The sequence below is a fragment of the Gorilla gorilla genome, chromosome 10, assembly GCF_029281585.2.
Source record: "Gorilla gorilla gorilla isolate KB3781 chromosome 10, NHGRI_mGorGor1-v2.1_pri, whole genome shotgun sequence".
Taxonomy (NCBI): Eukaryota; Metazoa; Chordata; class Mammalia; order Primates; family Hominidae; genus Gorilla; species Gorilla gorilla.
This window is the reverse complement of record NC_073234.2, coordinates 80,623,883-80,644,108: the sequence shown is the minus strand read 5'-3', so window position 1 is coordinate 80,644,108 and position 20,226 is coordinate 80,623,883. Positions and strand designations below refer to the sequence as shown.

General features: G+C 37.7%; 1 protein-coding gene across 3 annotated transcripts in view; it reads right to left on the bottom strand.

Annotated features, from left to right (window-relative positions):
* MSRB3 (methionine sulfoxide reductase B3) overlaps positions 1-20,226 on the bottom strand; it is a 184,551-nt gene that overhangs the window by 97,126 nt on the left and 67,199 nt on the right. For all 3 annotated transcript variants that reach the window (XM_031000968.3, XM_055358470.2, XM_055358469.2), the window contains one exon: positions 1,052-1,080. In XM_031000968.3, the coding sequence (XP_030856828.2) occupies positions 1,052-1,080 (29 nt within the window). The remainder of the gene's footprint in view (positions 1-1,051; positions 1,081-20,226) is intronic.

Genomic DNA, 20,226 nt, shown 5'->3' with positions numbered 1-20,226 from the left:
TAGGTAAATTTGTTAACTCAAATGTACAGACTTCATAGTTAATGAGTCTCACCAAATTCACAAAACCATACAATAAAAGAAAGAAAAGGCTTATAAAGAAGAAAAAGTGTGTTGTCTCCTTAACACTACTATCAAAAAGAATATATAGCACTTGTTCCTTTGTGAATATAATAAGTAAAAACATTTTTAAAGTTACAATATAGTGAAACTTGAACCGGAGTAAAAATGTTACTTGTAAATTCAACAAGTTATATATTTTTCTGTAAATTATTTTCTCCTGGAATTCAAAAATTAATGTTTATTTATCTGTTAACAGTCTACCAAAAGGCATACATAATTCCTTTGTATGAAATATGAGGCAATTTTTGTGCTTTAATTGTAAATGCCATCAGAAACTTTGAAGCACATAAATCTCAGCAAGCGACATAATGACATAGTCAAACCTGAGAATTATATAGCTACATTTCATGCTTAATGAAAAGAAAATGTCTAAAGAGGCTGATATGCCACTGCTTGTGAGAATGTAAATTTTGTCTTAATAGATTCAAAATAATGGCTTAAGGTGACCTTCATTTTCTATCACCCATCTAGCAATAAAACTTTTTTTAGAGAAAACAAGCTAATAAACCATAGACAAATTTCTATTTCTATTGGCTTGAACTCTCTATAGTTTGCTGAATTAAATGCATCCATCTCCCACATTTGGTGACAACCTAAAGAGAATTTTCAAATTACTCAGGCTTTGTCCACTGAGAAAATAATAATCTACTTTGAGCAATTAGTATGTATAACCCCCACTTCTGCTTTTAAAATGAAACTCTGCAGATATAGGTCATGTAATGCTTATTGCAGAGCTATGAAGACTCCAAAGTGAACACCTCAAATTATGATTTGATGCAGTCAATAGCCCTGCTTTGAGGTGGGACTCACGTTTTGGAAAGAGACCGCCTAGTCTGTTTAAAATCAAAATGGTTCTTGATCTGATGAATTACTCCTCAGAGAATAATGTAAATAAAATATATTCAGAATAGCATTATTAATGTAAACATACCTGAACCGGAGTCAAATTTGGTTTCTGACCTGCAAAGAGAAAGAAAGTTTTTACAATATAAAAACTGTTTGTAAAAGAACAATTATTTCATGGCGGGGGGGGGGGTGTGGTTGGGAGGGGAGGTAATAGTTACATTTTTCAGTGTATATTTCTAAAATGTTAATATATATGTATTGTAATCATTTTATATGCATGCATTACCCTAGGCCCTCTAAATATGCAAATATCAATACAGATAGCATAATATGGAAAAGACATTAACTTTTTAAATTTGTTTTTGGGTGAAACAGGATACAATACGGTTTTTTAAAAGGCACCTGATCTTTACAGATTAACTTGTTTCAGTAAGATAATAAAGCAATACAAAACCAAATTCATAATGATTCTCTTTATTATTCAAGGTTTGAAATTATTCAACACGAAGTAACTTTTCACTAAGTTCTTAGCACACAGCAAATGAACCTGGTAACCCCGTACATTTAATAAGAAGGAGAAAAAATTCTGAGCTCTTGTGGGAACATTATGTTTCAGATATTGGTTAATACTGGTTGTAAATTCAGAAGCCTTTGAAGCTCTCAGTTCGGCTGTGGGAAAACTTCTGTTAGGTAATTACTCTCAAGATGCTGCTGATGTGCTGTCAAGCAGAATTAACCCTATGACTAGGCCTATCTACACAAGCTACTATAAAACAGCATTGTCTATATCTAGCTCTCAAACCAATTAGTGGGCATGCTCCAGTCGGATTTATATCACACATCAACAATCAATAGTATATATGTTCACAGCTGCCACAGCAAGATACAAGAACCAACCAGCGGGAGTCCTGTTAAAGGATGTTACATTGACAGACAAGACTTTTTTTTTCCTGGAGAAATGTAGTTAACTAAGTGGGAAAGGAGATTTCTTTGAAATTATGCCAGGGTACCAAAGCACTTTTGGAAGCGGTGGCTTTCTGTACCTAAATTAGCCTCAAGAAAAGTCATCAAAGGAGGAAAGGGAAGGATAAGCAAGAAGCTTCCTTGGTCATAAACATTCATTTTCTGAAGTCCTCCCAAACAAAGTTTCAGCTGATGCTTATAATTGTATGATTGTGTGTATGTGTGTGTGTGTGTATATATGTATATGTAAAATATATACACATATATGTGTAATATGTAATACACACATATACATGTACATGTAAAATTGCATCCATGGTTACCAATCACCACTGCCGTAATCCTGGTGCACATTTTCCCTAAGTCCTGGCCCTACCATAGTCCTCATCTCAACCTTTGTCTTCCATGTCCCTACCTTCTATTTCAGGTACAAACCCATTTTCACATTTTGCCCTCTCTCCAATTCTGCAAAGCCTTGTCTCATGCCCTCCCCTGTGTTTCCACCATCTCTTAGCACAACTCTAACAACACTTGCCACATGTTATCTTGCTGGTTTCCTTGTATATCTCCCCCACTCAACTATAGCCATGCCTTATTAACCTCTGTAGCCACAACACCTAAATTGTGACTAGAGTTTGTGTTCAAATGTCTGTTAAGAGAATTTTTTGCATCTATGCATGCCCTTTCTCCTTCTTAACTGTATAGAAGCCAGAGGTGTTCTTCCTTCTGCTTAAGCTTCCCTCCTCCTGGGTCCTAAAATGCATCTCTCACCTCCTTTGAAACCAGGCTATATCAATTACTCCTTTTCTCTGCCATATATTCAGTATCTGGTTCTCCACAGGTTCCTCTTCCCTTCATCATATAAGTGCTCCAGAACTGTTTTTAAAGGCCTCCTTCAAATCTGTGCCTTGCTTTGTTATCCCTCTTTCATCTGGCTTTACAATCAAATTATAATGTAAAAAAGATGTATAGACTATATCCTATATCATCTATCTCCCTTTCCTAATCTCCCAACATATTCAATCCTTGAATCAGTGCAATCTGCCTTTGCTAAGGTTTATCAGAAGCTTCCCAATGTTAAATGCACAAGCCGTGTCACCGTCCTTACTTTACTAAACCTCTCTCTTTCATTGGACATACTGCCCACTTCTTTCCAGTGTCTGTCTGTCACTTCCCCTCCTCTCCCTGTCCCTTAAGTATTGGTGAGCACCAGAGTTCAGCCCTCAGGCCACCTGAAACACTGTTCCCACTCTCTAGGGTACCCATGTGTCTCAAAATCACCGCAGGAGTTTGCTCACCTGCAGACTCCCAGGACTTCTCCTGGTGATTCTGATTCAGTAAGTGGGGCCTAGAAATTCCCATCTTAACAAACTATCCAAATGAAAACACTTCTTTGACCATATCTTGACCCATATTTCCAAACAATAAACAAAATACTACCTGAATGTCACACTGTGGCCTTAAATGGCACTCATCAAAAATGATGGCATTATTCTAGATTTCTTCTGCAACCCCAATATCTAATTAGTCATCAAGACCTGCGGATTCTACATCCCTCCCCTCCTCTCTATCTTCACTTTCACCATCTTTAGGCCTTTCCTTGGCTGAATAACCTCATAACCAATGTTCTCCTTCCCTTCAGATCCACCAATGATGAGCAAGAAGCTTTTGCTCTGGCCTTCCTCTGCCTGTGCTGTTTTCCACCAGCCAGGAAGTTCTCTTTTCCACCTGAATCTCTGACTACCAGCGTCACCATCATTCTCTACCCAAATGGCCTTAAGTTGCTACTCTGACCTACATGGGCCCCTTCTTCAGGTCAGGTAGTACTACTAGCATGTGTGTACCTCCAGTCCAAGGAGTGGCCAAAAGTTGTCAGCTGAATGAAAGAGCCTGGACCTGAGGGATGGAGGGACCCCTTGGCCCTAAAAGAATGGGAAAAAGGTGTGGCATAGAAAGCAGGGGTCCCCTGTCTCAATACTTCTTCACATTCCTGCTCAGAGAACTCTTAATGCAAACCCTCCTGTGAGGGTGAGTGGCTGAGAGCACCTGGGGGCCAGAGGTTGCCCTTGGACTGGATTGTCATGGACTAGATCACTTTGGAACTCGATGCCTGGCTGTTGGGTATAGAAGGAGGAATGGGTGGGGGCCCAGAGCCTCTGGCAGAAATGAAAGTGCCCCTCCCCCAAAAAAGACCAAGAGAAAGGAGGTATTTATCTACAGATTCCATGGCCATTGGAAGAGAAGGCTGAGTGAGCCTTTCCCTCCTCTCCTCCAGCTTGGCCCAGTTACCACTGTCCTGGCATTTCCTCAGGGTAAATTCATAGTCTTTTGGTGGAAGACAAAATTAATTTTAAATTTGCATTACTCTCAGTTATTTGGTATCATTTTTCATTATAAGGTGTATGTGTCAAGATAGGTTGGTATATCCTTTTCTAACAGTTTTTTGCCTTGAGTTTTAACTATTTAGCTATACTGTACGTATCTATGCTACCATTTGTCCTCTTGCCCAGGCCCTGCAAATGTTAGGTCCAGGCCTAGTAATAAATCACCATGTAAAAACATATGCATCACTATGGGTTGTGGACAAAAAGGTTTGAAAGCCACTGACCTGGCGACATTAAGTGCCCACTCCTCTGCATGGCGTATAAAGGGTCCTCCATGATCCAGCTCTCCAATCCATCTCTAACTCACACTTTGTATGTATCACTCCCATCAAATGGAACTATTGCCATATTATTTCTCAACAATCAAGGCTCACATGAATCATGTCAGCATCCCGCCTGCCCCCATTGCCTCACAAGCTCCTTTCTTCCCCCTCAGTTACCCCACAGTGGGGGCCTGGCACAACACTCCCCACATGGTGTGGCATTGACACGAAGCTGAGTGAGGTGCACACTGGGTCTCATGCATCCTCATGCTCCCAACACTGAATGCAGCACCTGACACTTAAGAATTATTAAAAAGGTGTAGTATAAATTAACACATGAACAAATGAATCTGTATATTAACAGAAGGCCAAAAACCAGATAAATGATCAAAATGTCTATAGAATACCTAATTCTGAGATACAAAAAAAAAAAAACAATCATGTCAGAACACTTTTATTCCTCAGATTATCTTATCTTCTCCAGGGATAGCTGATCAATACATAAAATATACACGTAAGGTGCAGAGAAAACATCTTCACAAACCAATTAATGGCCTTGGGTATCAATTAAAAAACTTCTGCAGAATTCTCAGACACAGTACTGAACACTCAAAAGAATACAGCTACTCTATTGATAATGAAAACATGATAATAGAAGTTAAAACTGTCAATTTGGGGATAGGGAAAACTGGTCCTTTGTTGTTTTAAGTTAATTCAGATTCCTATTAGATTTTACATACAGACTTAAACACACAGAGATACAAAGTACTCCTCTATCATACTATGAACTATGATCACCTCGACTCTCGAATCCCCTTTGAGAAGGGAAGTGAAATAAGGATAAGGATGAATATACGGCAAGTGTAAAAAAAGAATACATATCTAATACGGATTGCACAAGAAAAGAAAAGAAGGATGGTCATTCATTCCAAACATATTTTTACGTGTTTATTTTTAGTAGTATACTATGCTAGATGGTAGGGATACAAAATTGCATAAAATAGGGTATAACAGGCATAAATATAATTGTGTCTCCACAGACACCCATTTTACCCCAAATTATATACTCACATCTAAGTTCAAAACTATTCAACTGCTTCTTTTGGCAACTGCCAAAAGATGGTGATTATAGCACAGAATGTTACTGCCTTCCAATATTCATCCTCCCCCTTTTAATTTTAGAAAATCTCTGAGTTTTAAGTGGGCACACAGACATATTTCCACATTGTTTCCCAACTGCCTTGTTGCTAGTTGTACCCATATGACTAAGTTCTTGCCAAAAGGATACAAGCAAAAGTGAGGTGATAACATCTGAGTTATTCCCTTATAGGGAAGGAATGTACCCTTCCCTTCTTTCTGTTTCTTGCCACTGGCTGGAATGTGAATGTAATTCCAGGAGCTGAAGTAGCCATTCCTAGATCATGAGGGGAAAACTGATATTAGAATAGTAAATCAATAAGATAGAAGGCACCTATGCAACTGCCATATGAATCTCCAATTGTTATTTTGTTTTTTGTGTTTGTTTGTTTGTGTGTTTTTAAGACAGAATCTCACTCTGTTGCCCAGGAACATGTTATCAGCTCAATGCAACCTCCGCCTCCCGGGTTCAAGCAATTCTCCTGCCTCAGCCTCCCAAGTAGCTGGGATTACAGACATGTGCCATCACAGCCAGCTAATTTTTCTATTTTTAGGAGAGACGGGGCTTCACCATGTTGGCCAGGCTGGTCTTGAACTCCTGACCTCAAGTGATCTGCCTGTCTCATCCTCCCAAAGTGCTAGGATTACAGGCGTGAGCCACCACGCCCGGCCCCAAGCTGTTATTTTTTTTAAGCCACTATTATTTTGGAGTCTTGTCAGAACAGTTGAGCCTGTATCCTATCTACCATAGCAATATTGCCACATTTTACAGGATTTAAATAAAAACTTCCAAATTTTTAAACATGAAAATGAAATTTTCATGAATTGTAAGCCAGAAAGGGTAGACACTAGGAGAATTCTAGTATCATGAATACTTTTTAAATAATTAAATTATGTAATAGATGCATTCTTTTGATAATAGAGTTGCAAATTTTCAAAAGAGGTCACTTTTAGTCATTGGTTACAGCTGTATACTCCTGGACAAATTTATAAAACTACCATTTTATCCTTGCAGAGAATAGCCCAGTGTCCACAAAAATTCTATGTGTATTGAAGCCAAAAGATATTTTATTTTATTGTCTCTCTGGGGAAACCCACAAAATCTCAGAGAACATTGTTTTTCATTTAATGTTCAACTGTATCAAAAATTTTTAAATGGGAATCATGTAAGTATCAAGTACAGAAATTAGCATTGCAGAAGGTGTCAGAGAAGTGAGGGTGCTGTTCTTAATGTTTTTAACTGATATCAACTAAAGATTCTAGCTGCAGGCAACTGTTAGAAGGAGCAGGGGTGACAGCCTGATTTTTGCCTGTAAGCGCATTACATATGGCAACTCTACAGCAAGAATTTTGTAAAACAATCCAAGTCAAATAATCTGCTCTGTTGTCCCTTCAACACATGGAAATTTTTCAGAAATTCCAGTATTTCAGCGTCCTACTTGTAGATCTACAAGGTCTACCAATTTCTTCTACCCCTAGAAGTAACTCAAAGGCCTTCACCGACCAGTGACTAGTGAGAACAGCAGTGAACATTTACGTGCCCTTTCAATTTACATAAACACAATATGCTTCCTCTGCGTGGAATGCTTCCTCCTCCCTCCCCCACTCTACTATACCTTAACCCCTTTGCCTACCTAACTTCTGAAACTTTCTCCACATCTTAGCCTAATTATCAATTATTTGAAGAAGAGTGGGCAGGCTCGATTAAATCCCTTTCATTTCATAGCACCAGTCATTCCTTTGCACTCATCAGAGTTGTAATTGTACATTTGTGCATAATAGCTATTTGATCATACTAAAGGAGTTCAGTAATAGTGGCAGACACTATTAATTGCCTACCTAACAGCCTGTCTTAAAAACAGAATTCCCATTTTGAAGAGTGCTAAAAAATGTGCACTCCCCAGGGATGAATCACGATTGGACTAAGCCAATCATGGCAACCCTATTTGTTGTCAGTGACTGGTACAAGGAGAAGCACTTAATCCAGTCCTGAGCAGTGAGAGGAAAGGTAAAGTCTGCTGGTGATGCTTCTCAGAAAGGATTTTTCTGCATGAAAATGAGAGAGATGATTTAGGGAGAAGGCCCTTTTTCTATCTTTCCCTCTTTCCTGCCTTTGAAAATACCACATAAGGATATGCCACTTAGAACTGCTATAGCAATCTTGCAGCCCTGAGAGGGACACCAAGAGAATCACAGAAATCCCAGCCCACAACTCTGATATCATTTCTATTCCAAACCTGCCTTTCTCTAGAGTCCTCACTGAGTTAGATAGTAGGGTCTGGCATTGCCAGTCCACTTTTACTTGGGTATTTCTATCCTTTTAACCCAACATATTAACTAAGCAGCAGTAGGTTATGAGTTAGCTACTCACTGTGTTTAAAACTTAGGCCTCTATGTTACATTTCGATAATAATGATTTAAATAAAAGGTGCCCATTAATTTTACGGTTAATTTTTTAAAAAACTGAAAAAAATAGAATTTTAAAACCCAGAAATTTAGAAATCAGGATAATCATGAGCAAAAGAACAGCAAGAATTCAGTCAAGCCACTTTGAAAACATGATACAATTACAACTATTATGACAAATCATGTGTTTTAACAAAATATAGTATTATACGTCTTTTAACTTTAATGTGAAAATGAGATTTATGGTTGTTTGGTTAAGATATATCACTAAATTAAATCACACCAAAGTCTTAAGATTTGCCAATATCAAGAAGGAATAAATCATGTTCCAAGAAGAAGTCTAAATTCATTACAAAACATTAATATCTGGGAGAACAAATTGAGACATAAAAATGACTCAAAGAAACTAAAAGAGCAAAAGGTATATAAAAATATATTTAGAAGCTGTGGGCCACATTCATTTTTCCACAAATTGACCTCTGAGGAAGCAGGCTCTGTGTAGGAATCAGAGGTACACATCGTAAGCAAATAGGTCTATTTCTTGTCCATATTCATGCAACAGTTGTGGGAAAGGAGCCAATAGAGACAAACAGAACAAGCCAAGTCCCAGCTCTCCCACTTTCCACCCTATGCAACTTTAGAGAAGTCAATGACCATTTTGAGTCTTACCATCTATAAAACAGGTAACATATTCACCTTTAAAAACGTTTGTGTGGATTAAATGAGATGATACCATAAAGTACCTAGGTGGTCCTGACACATATTAGAAGTTGAGTAAAAGGTAGCTTTCATTGAAACAATGATACTAAGTGAAGTTTACCTATGGCCACAAGTACAATTAGTAATATCATACTTGTGGTACAAGTACTAGTAAAGCTAAGTTTAAAAAAAATAGCACTACATTATAAAAGAAAGAATTATTACTTTGGTTAAGGTCTCATGTGAGGCGAAACTTTAATATGGATGCCAAAATTATGTAGGAAAAAAATAAGAGAATAGTAATAAAAATAGCTGAAGAAATTGGAAATGTTTAAGAGGGAAGGCTAACGGAAAATAATACAAATGACCTAATTATGCAATATGGAAAAGCAATCTTATTTGTTCTTAAAACACAAATAAAACATTCTCCCACTAAAATAGTGGCACAATGCACTTGAGTGCATAGTGCAGTAAGAATCAGAAGACCTGGATTCTAGGTCAGAAACCTGGGCAAATCATTTAACTTGTGAACCCCATTCTTCTCATTAGTGAAATTAAGTTACTGAAGTGAGGCAATGTTGCCCCACACAAGCTATCCCATTAAAAAGGTAAATTACCTACTTTTTTTCCCTGCATTCCCAGGAATAAAGAAAGAGGAAAACAGAGAAGGGAACAGAGGAAAAAGTAAGTGTGAGGGGACGAAAAGGTGCATCTGCAGAACTCAAACCTACAGATAGAGAATGCTGAAAAAATAAATAATTTGTAAGGCCATTTTTGGCTCCCAGCTTCTACAATTCTTCCCTAGGCCTTGTTGATATTCACCTTCTCTGAATTCCTGTCTATGTGATTTATGTTTCCTCTAAAATAATGTAATTGTTTCTTGTGTATATTTATATCTCCACAGAGAATGAGGCTTTTTAAAGTCAAGGCCTTTTATCTACTGAGAATAAATTCACAATGCTAAGAAAATAACACTAAAGAGAACAGAGTATACCTTCATGTTATTGGATGAATTATGTTCCCCCAAAATTCGTATGTTGATATTTTAACCCCTAATATCTCAGAATGTGACTGTATTTGGAAAAAACATTTTTAAAGAGTTAATCAAGTTAAAATGTCATCCAGGGGGACCCTAATCCAATGTGACTAGTGACCTTATAAAAAGAGGAAATTAAGACAGACACACACAGAGACAAGGCCAGGGGAAGACACAGGGAGAAGATAACCATCTACAAGCCAACGAGAGAGACCTCAGAAGACATCAGACCTGGTGACATCTTGATCTTGGACTCCAACCCTCCAAAACTGTGAGACAATAAAATTCTGTCAAGTCTCCCAGTGTGTGATACTTTGTTATGGCAGTCCTGGCAAACTCATACATTTCACTTCTTCTACAGTCAGCCACTTAGCAACCCCAAACCTCCAATAAAAGCCAAAAACCTAGAAGTTAGCCAAATCAAACAAAACGTATACAGTTCTTCCATACTGTAACTCATTTTACAAAATGTGTTTTACTTCCTTACTCCTCATCACTATTTTCAAACATATTCTGCCAAAGTGCTTAACCTGAATTTTGGCCATTGGGCAGCTGCTTCTGCAAATTACTGGAGACCACCAGTAGCATACCAGAAGATTCTAATCAATGGGATCTTTGTCTCTTCATATCACTTTGTGACAATTTCCAATGCATTTATTTGCTTATGCGTTTGTTTCTTGGTCTTGTCTTTCAAGATTGGTGTTGTGTACACCCTTGCCATGTGTTCTCTGGGGGATGAAGCAGATTAGGGGTTAGTAAAATTTACTCTACCAGTTTTATACATAATATTTATTTTCTTATATTCCCTGGAAATTTTCATTTCTGCCTTAGGTTGTAATCAGGAATAGAATAATAGAAGTTATGGCTAGCGGGCTAGTTCTAGACACAATTACTGACAGACTCTAAAAGTTTAGAGCTGTAAAAATCTCAGACAAGAGCAATACAGAGTTGACTAGCACTTTGGACACTTCAATAGCCTCTGAGGACATAAATGTGGATGAGAAGATAAAGGAGGAGCATGCTTTTCACTTTACAGAACTCTCTAGAATTATTTAGAAGGCAAAGAGAGTCCTATGTAGTTCATTAGGGCCTAAACGCACCATTGTTATATAACTTATTATATATAATGGTAACTATAAGTTATAAAATTGATCATTACATTATTCCTTTTAGTAAGGAAGGTAATACTATTTAGACAATACTACATTAAAAATCATTAGTTAATAATTTGGGGGTTAAAATTAGGAAGAGGGGAGGGGGGAAGAAGAAAGAAAAAAGGCAGGGTGACGGGAGGCCAATGCATCCAGGAAGGAATGAATGAGACAGAGAATGGTAAGAGATAAAATCATAGAAGCAGGTAAGGGTAGACCACAACTTTAAACACCATTGTAAGGAGTTGTGATTTTGAAAGATATAAGGATAACCCATCACAGGTTGCAATATAATTTAAATGTACTTAAATCTTCACCCTGTTATGTGGAGAATGAACTACAGGGGAAAAAGCCAAAGCAGAGAGGCCACCTACCATTCAGATTTTGGTTTCCAACACTACTCTCTAATAAAGAAAACCAGGACTCCTTGAAGAAATGGCTGATTCTAGGACTAGGGCAGGAAATATACAAGATAAACCTGGATCATCAAGAAGTGCCAAAAAGTAAGAGGCACTCAAAAACACAACAAAAAAAATACACCCCACATTGATGGGAATACATCAAAGGGACAAAGGAGCCAACTGAGAAAGCTCTCAATGGCCAAACCAGGAACAATATGAGCAACAAAAATAAATAAAGTAGTATTGATTATAATTCAAAGTATAAAATTAATATCCATGAGTCTATACAGATATAAATAAGTGATTGATTAAATAAAGAAAAGACTTGAGCCCAGGAGTTCAAGACCAGCTTGGGCAACATAGCGAGACCCCCTTCTCTATAAAAAAAAATAAAAAATTAGCTGGGCATGGTGCTGCACACTTGTAGTTCCAGGTACTCGGGGGGTTGAGGTGGAAGGATCACTATAGCCCATGAGTTTGAGGCTGCAGGGAGCTATGATCATGCCATTGTACTCTAGTCTGAGTGACAGAGTAATACCCTGCCTCTAAAAAATGAAAAATAATAATAATAAATAAAAATAAAAGAGAAAAAGAGACTTCTCTCGCTTGTAGAGGAATTCCAAATAATTTATGTAGAGATACTCTGCCCTCAAGGATGAGGAACATAAATCCCTACTCTTTTTTAAGTGTAGGCTGTGTGTAGTGACTTTCTTCCTAAGAATACACTAGGAAAAGGAGGGGGAAAAAGTACGTTTACAGTGAAGAAACCTAACAAACACTACCTCAGCCATGTGGTCAAAGTCAATATCAAAAGTGATGACACGTTGTTCGCATATACCTTTAATATGATGTGATGAAAATGGTACTTAACCTCTGTGATCTTCCTCCAAAAAAACCATAACCCCAATCTAGTTATGAGAAAAATACCAGACAAATTCCGGCAGAGGAGCATCCTGCAAAATGCCTGATCATGACTCCTCAAACCTGCCAAGGTCATCAAAAATAAGAAAAGTCTGAGAAACTGTCACAGCCAAGAGAAGACTAAGGAGACAGAAGGACTAAATGTGTGGTATCCTGGATAGAATCCTGGAACAGAAAAAGGACATTAGGTAAAAACTAAGGAAGTATGAAAAAAATGGGCTTTAATTAATAATTACGTACCAATATTCATTTATAATTATAACAAATATTCCACACTAATGTAAGATGTTAATAGAAGAAACTGGGTGAGAGGGTATATGTGAACTCTCTGAACTATCTCAATTTTTCTGTAAATAGAAAACTGTTCTAAAAAATGAAGTCGATTTTTTAAAAACCCAAAGAAGACAGGCTTATAATAGTTCGGGTCAAAGCGGATAAAGATGATGGTGGCTTAGACTAGAGCAGGAGCAATGGATATAAAGAGGAGTCAGACTCGGGATATATTTTGAAGGTGCGTGGAACAAAATGCGTTGGTAGACTAGATATGCGAGGTGAGGGAAAGAATAATTAAAGATGACTGCTAGGCTTTTTGCTCTGGTAACTGGGTGGATAATGAGTAGTACCTTCATTTAGTATATGGGGAAGAAATGAAGGAAGAGTAAGTTTTGTTCCTTTGGAGTCATTTGCCACCTCAATTTGTTCCTTATTCCTGGTTTATTCTCGTGAGCTACTAGGATCAATAAGAAAACTTCAAGCTGCATGGTCCCACACAGGATATTAGATTCATATAATTTTCTTGTTTTTTAAAAAATCATAAGGATACTAAAAGCCTACTTTATAATAGAATAGTATATAACTGCCTTGAAAAGAGATAGTATAAAATGTTTCTTGACCTAACTTGGGGACAGAAAATCTGTACTAAACCACTTGTTCCCTGGGCCCAAGTCAATAATTCAAGAACATGTATTATTATCTGAATTACATTAACCTTTTGAAAAGCACAATTGAAGAATTTGGAAATCTATACTTTTAAGTTCTCTAGCTAATCCTGAGAACCACTAACCTGAATGTTCTTTTAAAGCTAAGAAAATCTCACCTATTTAAAATAGAGCATTCTATATTTCTAATTACTCCAATTTGTTTATATTAGTAATTTCCAAAGTAACTTTTTGCCTAATGAGGAAGTAAAATATGTCCCCTCACCAAAATCCCACAAATCACCACTAAAGAACTTACTCATGTAACCAAATACCACCAGTTCCTCAATAACCTATGGGGATAAATTTTTTTTTAAAAAAGTCCCCTCACATTGTATAAACTTTCACATTGAAAAGTTTTTAAGCAGCACTGTTATAAAGTTGTCTTTGTGAGAAGCAATGAACTAAGAACCAAACAAGTGAAAAATCCATCAGAAAAAGACCCAGCCCCAAGGCAAAAAATAATACATTTGCTACTTTCTTGGTGTACTTATTAAAACTATTATTTTATTTTACAGCTATCGTCTCTGAACACATGAATCAAATTATAAAACCTTAGATTCCATTGATTACTCAGGCAGGGCCAAGAGACCACCTAAAATGATTCATCACTAAAAAGATAAATTTTCTGTGGTCAGTAAAATTACATTATAGTAAGCCCCCAAGCAAAACTAATAAGAAAGACAAATATTCAATATCAAGAACCCTTCCTTCAAATCTGGAAAGCATGAAAAGAAGTTCACTGGAAGGTCTAAACATTCATTAAGTCATAGTCAGTCAAGAGCATTTATGGAGTGCTCACTATGTGCAAAGCACTCTACTTGAAGGAAGAGGTCTTGCTTAAAGTATCCATAATTCAGCCCATAAAGCCCTTTATAGTTTAAGATCCACAGTTTGAACCTCAATCAAGAGCAAATGGATAGCTCGTTCATACTGAAAGATGCAGGTGTATTTGGTCAGTCAGTGCTGCTGGGTTTTCTTAAGTTCAATGGGTCTTTGCAGTCTGTGTAAATTCAGACTTCTGGGTGGTCTTCCAGAGCAATCTCAAAGGTGCATACCACAGAGGTACTGGAGTTAATTTATGCTTATGCAGACTATGAGTCATGCGACTGCCATTAACACTATGTACTTAAGTGAGTACATAGAAGTAAAATGTGCAAATCTCCAGCGGCATAAAGCAAGTTTCCTTAGAATAAAAAAAATTGCAACTAGAATGACCACTGAAAAACAAATAAAGACATGAATGAACAAAAGTGTAGGTTGTTTCAAGTACAATGCAAGATAATGAAGATGAAATATAAACAGCAGAAGGAATCATGGCCAGCCAACTTATGATTATGAAATGCAGTACTGATAAACCAAATAGAGTTAGTTATCTGGTTTGACCTTAATGGACTCTCTTTTGTCTACTCACTGGTGGTGGTAAGAAGCAGTAACATGTTCAAATAGAGAAAATAACAGCACCGCTAATGAGAACAGCCATGTATTGAACTCCTACTCTAGGCAAGCATACTTGACACTAATACACAAGCAAAGAAACTAGCTAATCCAAAAAACGGAATACTGAAAACTAATCTCATAGATTGACAATTATTAATCTAAAAAAATCTAATACAATTATTCATCTAAAAAATTTCCTATCCCCCAGAAGGAGAAAAATTAATCTCCTTTTCTAAAGTTTATCCTACATTTCTTTAATCTCTTTCCCTCATTTCTAGCACCTTATATGCATCTCTCTTTACACCTTTTTTCAGTTTATCCAAAAAATTAAAATCTTTCCATGAATCTACTTCCCCTCCTATTATAAGGAGTTACCTTTACCACTCCTACTTTAACTATAGTAGCATAACTATAATGACTATGTTTTCTGGGATAATTCCAATTTTAAATATTTTAACACATTGTCTCCATTTCAGCTTGTGGTTTGAAAACATGAGATTGTATCCTAACATCTTCAAAATCTTACTTTCACTACTACTTCTACTAAAATTGCCTTTTCTAAATTTTCTAATATTGCCAACTCAAATGACTGGTTCTTATTCTTGTGAATCTCTGCAGCATTTCACTGCCTTATTCATTCCTTCCATGAAACCTATACATCTACCTTTGGCCTTTGTAGTAAACTTAAAGATCTTCCTTAAAAAAAAATTAAACGAATGGCTAAATAGAATAACCAATGCAGAGAAGTCCTTAAAGGACCTGGTGGAGCTGAAAACCATGGCACGAGAACTACGTGACGAATGCACAAGCCTCAGTAGCCGATTCGATCAACTGGAAGAAAGGGTTATCAGTGATGGAAGATCAAATGAATGAAATGAAGCAAGAAGAGAAGTTTAGAGAAAAAAGAATAAAAAGAAACGAACAAAGCCTCCAAGAAATAAGGGACTATGTGAAAAGACCAAATCTATGTCTGATTGGTGTACCTGAAAGTGATGGGAAGAATGGAACCAAGCTGGAAAACACTCTGCAGGATATTATCCAGGAGAACTTCCCCAATCTAGCAAGGCAGGCCAACATTCAGATTCAGGAAATACAGAGAATGCCACAAAGATACTCTTCGAGAAGAGCAACTCCAAGACACATAATTGTCAGATTCACCAAAGTTGAAATGAAGGAAAAAATGTCAAGGGCAGCCAGAGAGAAAGGTCGGGTTACCCACAAAGGGAAGCCCATCAGACTAACAGCGGATCTCTCGGCAGAAACTCTACAAGCCAAAAGAGAGTGGGGGCCAATATTCAACATTCCTAAAGAAAAGAATTTTCAACCCAGAATTTCATATCCAGCCAAACTAAGCTTCATAAGTGAAGGAGAAATAAAATCCTTTACAGACAAGCAAATGCTGAGAGATTTTGTCACCACCAGGCCTGCCCTAAAACAGCTCCTGAAGGAAGCACTAAACATGAAAAGGAACAACCAGTACCAGCCGCTGCAAAAACATGCCAAATTGTGAAGACCATGGAGGCTAAGAAGAAACTGCATCAACTAACGAGCAAAATAACCAGCTAACATTATAATGACAGGATCAAATTCACACATAACAACATTAACTTTAAATGTAAATGGGCTAAATGCTCCAATTAAAAGACACAGACTGGCAAATTGGATAAAGAGTCAAGACCCATCAGTGTGCTGTATTCAGGAAACCCATCTCACATGCAGAGACACACATAGGCTCAAAATAAAGGGATGGAGGAAGATCTACCAAGCAAATGGAAAACAAAAAAAGGCAGGGGTTGCAATCCTAGTCTCTGATAAAACAGACTTTAAACCAACAAACATCAAAAGGGACAAAGAAGGCCATTACATAATGGTAAAGGGATCAATTCAACAAGAAGAGCTAACTATCCTAAATATATATGCGCCCAATACAGGAGCACCAAGATTCATAAAGCAAGTCCTTAGAGACCTACAAAGATACTTAGACTCCCACACAATAATCATGGGAGGCTTTAACACCCCACTGTCAACATTAGACAGATCAACGAGATAGAAAGTTAACAAGGATATCCAGGAACTGAACTCAGCTCTGCAACAAGCGGACCTAATGGACATCTGCAGAACTTTCCACCCCAAATCAACAGAATATACATTCCTTTCAGCACCACACCACGCCTATTCCAAAACTGACCACATAGTTGGAAGCAAAGCACTCCTCAGCAAATGTAAAAGAATAGAAATTATAACAAACTGTCTCTCAGACCACAGTGCGATCAAACTAGAACTCAGGATTAAGAAACTCACTCAAAACCGCACAACCACATAGAAACTGAACAACCTGCTCCTGAATGACTACTGGGTACCTAACGAAATGAAGGCAGAAATAAAGATGTTCTTTGAAACCAACGAGAACAAAGACACAACATACCAGAATCTCTGGGACACATCCAAAGCCGTGTGTAGGGGGAAATTTATAGCACTAAATGCCCACAAGAGAAAGCAGGAAGGATTTAAAATTGACACCCTAATGTCACAATTAAAAGAACTAGAGAAGCAAGAGCAAACACATTCAAAAGCTAGCAGAAGGCAAGAAATAACTAAGATCGGAGCAGAACTGAAGGATTAATTAGAGACACAAAAAACCCTTCAAAAAATCAATGAATCCAGGAGCTGGTTTTTTGAAAAGATCAACAACATTGATAGACCGCTAGCAAGACTAATGAAGAAAAGAGAGAAGAATCAAATAGATGCAATAAAAAAATGATAAAGGGGATATCACCACCGATCCCACAAAAATACAAACTAGCATCAGAGAATACTATAAACACCTCTATGTAAATAAACTACAAAATCTAGAAGAAATGGATAAATTCCTCAACACATACACCCTCCCAAAACTAAACCAGGAAGAAGTTGAATCTCCAAATAGACCAATAACAGGCTCTGAAATTGAGGCAATAATTAATAGCTTACCAACCAAAAAAAGTCCAGGACGAGAGGGATTCACAGTCGAATTCTACCAGAGGTACAAGGAGGAGCTGGTACCATTTCTTCTGAAACTATTCCAATCAACAGAAAAAGTGGGAATCCTCCCTAACTCATTTTATGAGGCCAGCATCATCCTAATACCAAAGCCTGGCAGAGACACAACAAAAAAAAGAGAATTTTAGACCAATATCCCTAATGAACATCGATGCAAAAATCCTCAGTAAAATACTGGCAAATCGAATCCAGCAGCACATCAAAAAGCTTATCCACCATGATTAAGTGGGCTTCATCCCTGAGATGCAAGGCTGGTTCAACATACGCAAATCAATAAACGTAATCCAGCATATAAACAGAACCAACGACAAAAACCACATGATTATCTCAATAGATGCAGAAAAGGCCTTTGACAAAATTCAACAAACTTCGTGCTAAAAACTCTCAATAAATTAGGTACTGATGGGACATATTTGCAAATAATAAGAGCTATCTATGACAAACCCACAGCCAGTGTCATACTGAATGGGCAAAAACTGGAAGCATTCCCTTTGAAAACTGGCACAAGACAGGGATGCCCTCTCTCACCACTCCTATTCAACATAGTGTTGGAAGTTCTGGCCAGGGCAATCAGGCAGGAGAAGGAAATAGAGGGTATTCAGCTAGGAAAAGAGGAAGTCAAATTGTCCCTGTTTGCAGATGACAGGATTGTATATCTAGAAAACCCCATTGTCTCAGCCCAAAATCTCCTTAAGCTGATAGGCAACTTCAGCAAAGTCTCAGGATACAAAATCAGTGTGCAAAAATCAAAAGCATCCTAATACACCAATAACAGACAAACAGAGAGCCAAATCATGAGTGAACTCCCATTCACAATTGCTTCAAAGAGAATAAAATACCTAGGAATCCAACTTACAAGGGACGTGAAGGACCTCTTCAAGGAGAACTACAAACCACTGCTCAATGAAATAAAAGAGGATGCAAAAAAATGGAAGAACATTCCATGCTCATGGGTAGGAAGAATCAATATCGTGAAAATGGCCATACTGCCCAAGGTAATTTATAGATTCAATGCCATCCCCATCAAGCTACCAATGACTTTCTTCACAGAATTGGAAAAAACTACTTTAAAGTCCATATGGAACCAAAAAAGAGCCCACATTGCCAAGACAATCCTAAGCCAAAAGAACAAAGCTGAAGGCATCATGCTACCTGACTTCAAACTATACTGCAAGGCTACAGTAACCAAAACAGCATGGTACTGGTACCAAAACAGAGATATAGACCAATGGAACAGAACAGAGCCCTCAGAAATAATGCTGCGTATCTACAGCTATCTGATCTTTGACAAACCTGACAAAAACAAGAAATGGGGAAAGGATTCCCTATTTAATAAATGGTGCTGGGAAAACTGGCTAGCCATATGTAGAAAGCTGAAACTGGATCCCTTCCTTACACCTTATACAAAAATTAATTCAAGATGGATTGAAGACTTAAATGTTAGACCTAAAATCATAAAAACCCTAGAAGAAAATCTAGGCAATACCATTCAGGACATAGGCATGGGCAAGGACTTCGTGTCTAAAACACCAAAAGCAATGGCAACAAAAGCCAAAATAGACCAATGGGATCTAATTAAACTAAAGAGCTTCTGCACAGCAAAAGACACTACCATCAGAGTGAACAGTCAACCTACAGAATGGGAGAAAATTTTTGCAATCTATTCATCTGACAAAGGGCTAATATCCAGAATCTACAATGAACTCAAACAAATTTACAAGAAAAAAACAAACAACCCCATCAAAAAGTGGGCGAAGGATATGAACAGACACTTCTCAAAAGGAGACATTTATGCAGCCAAAAGACACATGAAAAAATGCTCATCATCACTGGCCATCAGAGAAATGCAAGTCAAAACCACAATGAGATACCATCTCACACCAGTTAGAATGACGATCATTAAAAAGTCAGGAAACAACAGGTGCTGGAGAGGATGTGGAGAAATAGGAACACTTTTACACTGTTGGTGGGACTGTAAACTAGTTCAACCATTGTGGAAGTCAGTGTGGCGATTCCTCAGGGATCTAGAACTAGAAATACCATTTGACCCAGCCATCCCATTACTGGGTATATACCCAAAGGATTATAAAACATGCTGCTATAAAGACAGATGCACATATATGTTTATTGTGGCACTATTCACAATAGCAAAGGCTTGGAACCAACCCAAATGTCCAACAATGATAGACTGGATTAACAAGATGTGGCACATATACACCATGGAATACTATGCAGCCATAAAAAATGATGAGTTCACGTCCTTTGTAGGGACGTGGATGAAGCTGGAAACCATCATTCTCAGCAAACTATCTCAAGGACAAAAAAACCAAACACCACATGTTCTCACTCATAGGTGGGAATTGAACAATGAGAACACATGGACACAGGAAGGGGAACATCACACACCGGGGCATGTGGTGGCGTGGGGTGAGTGGGGAGGGAT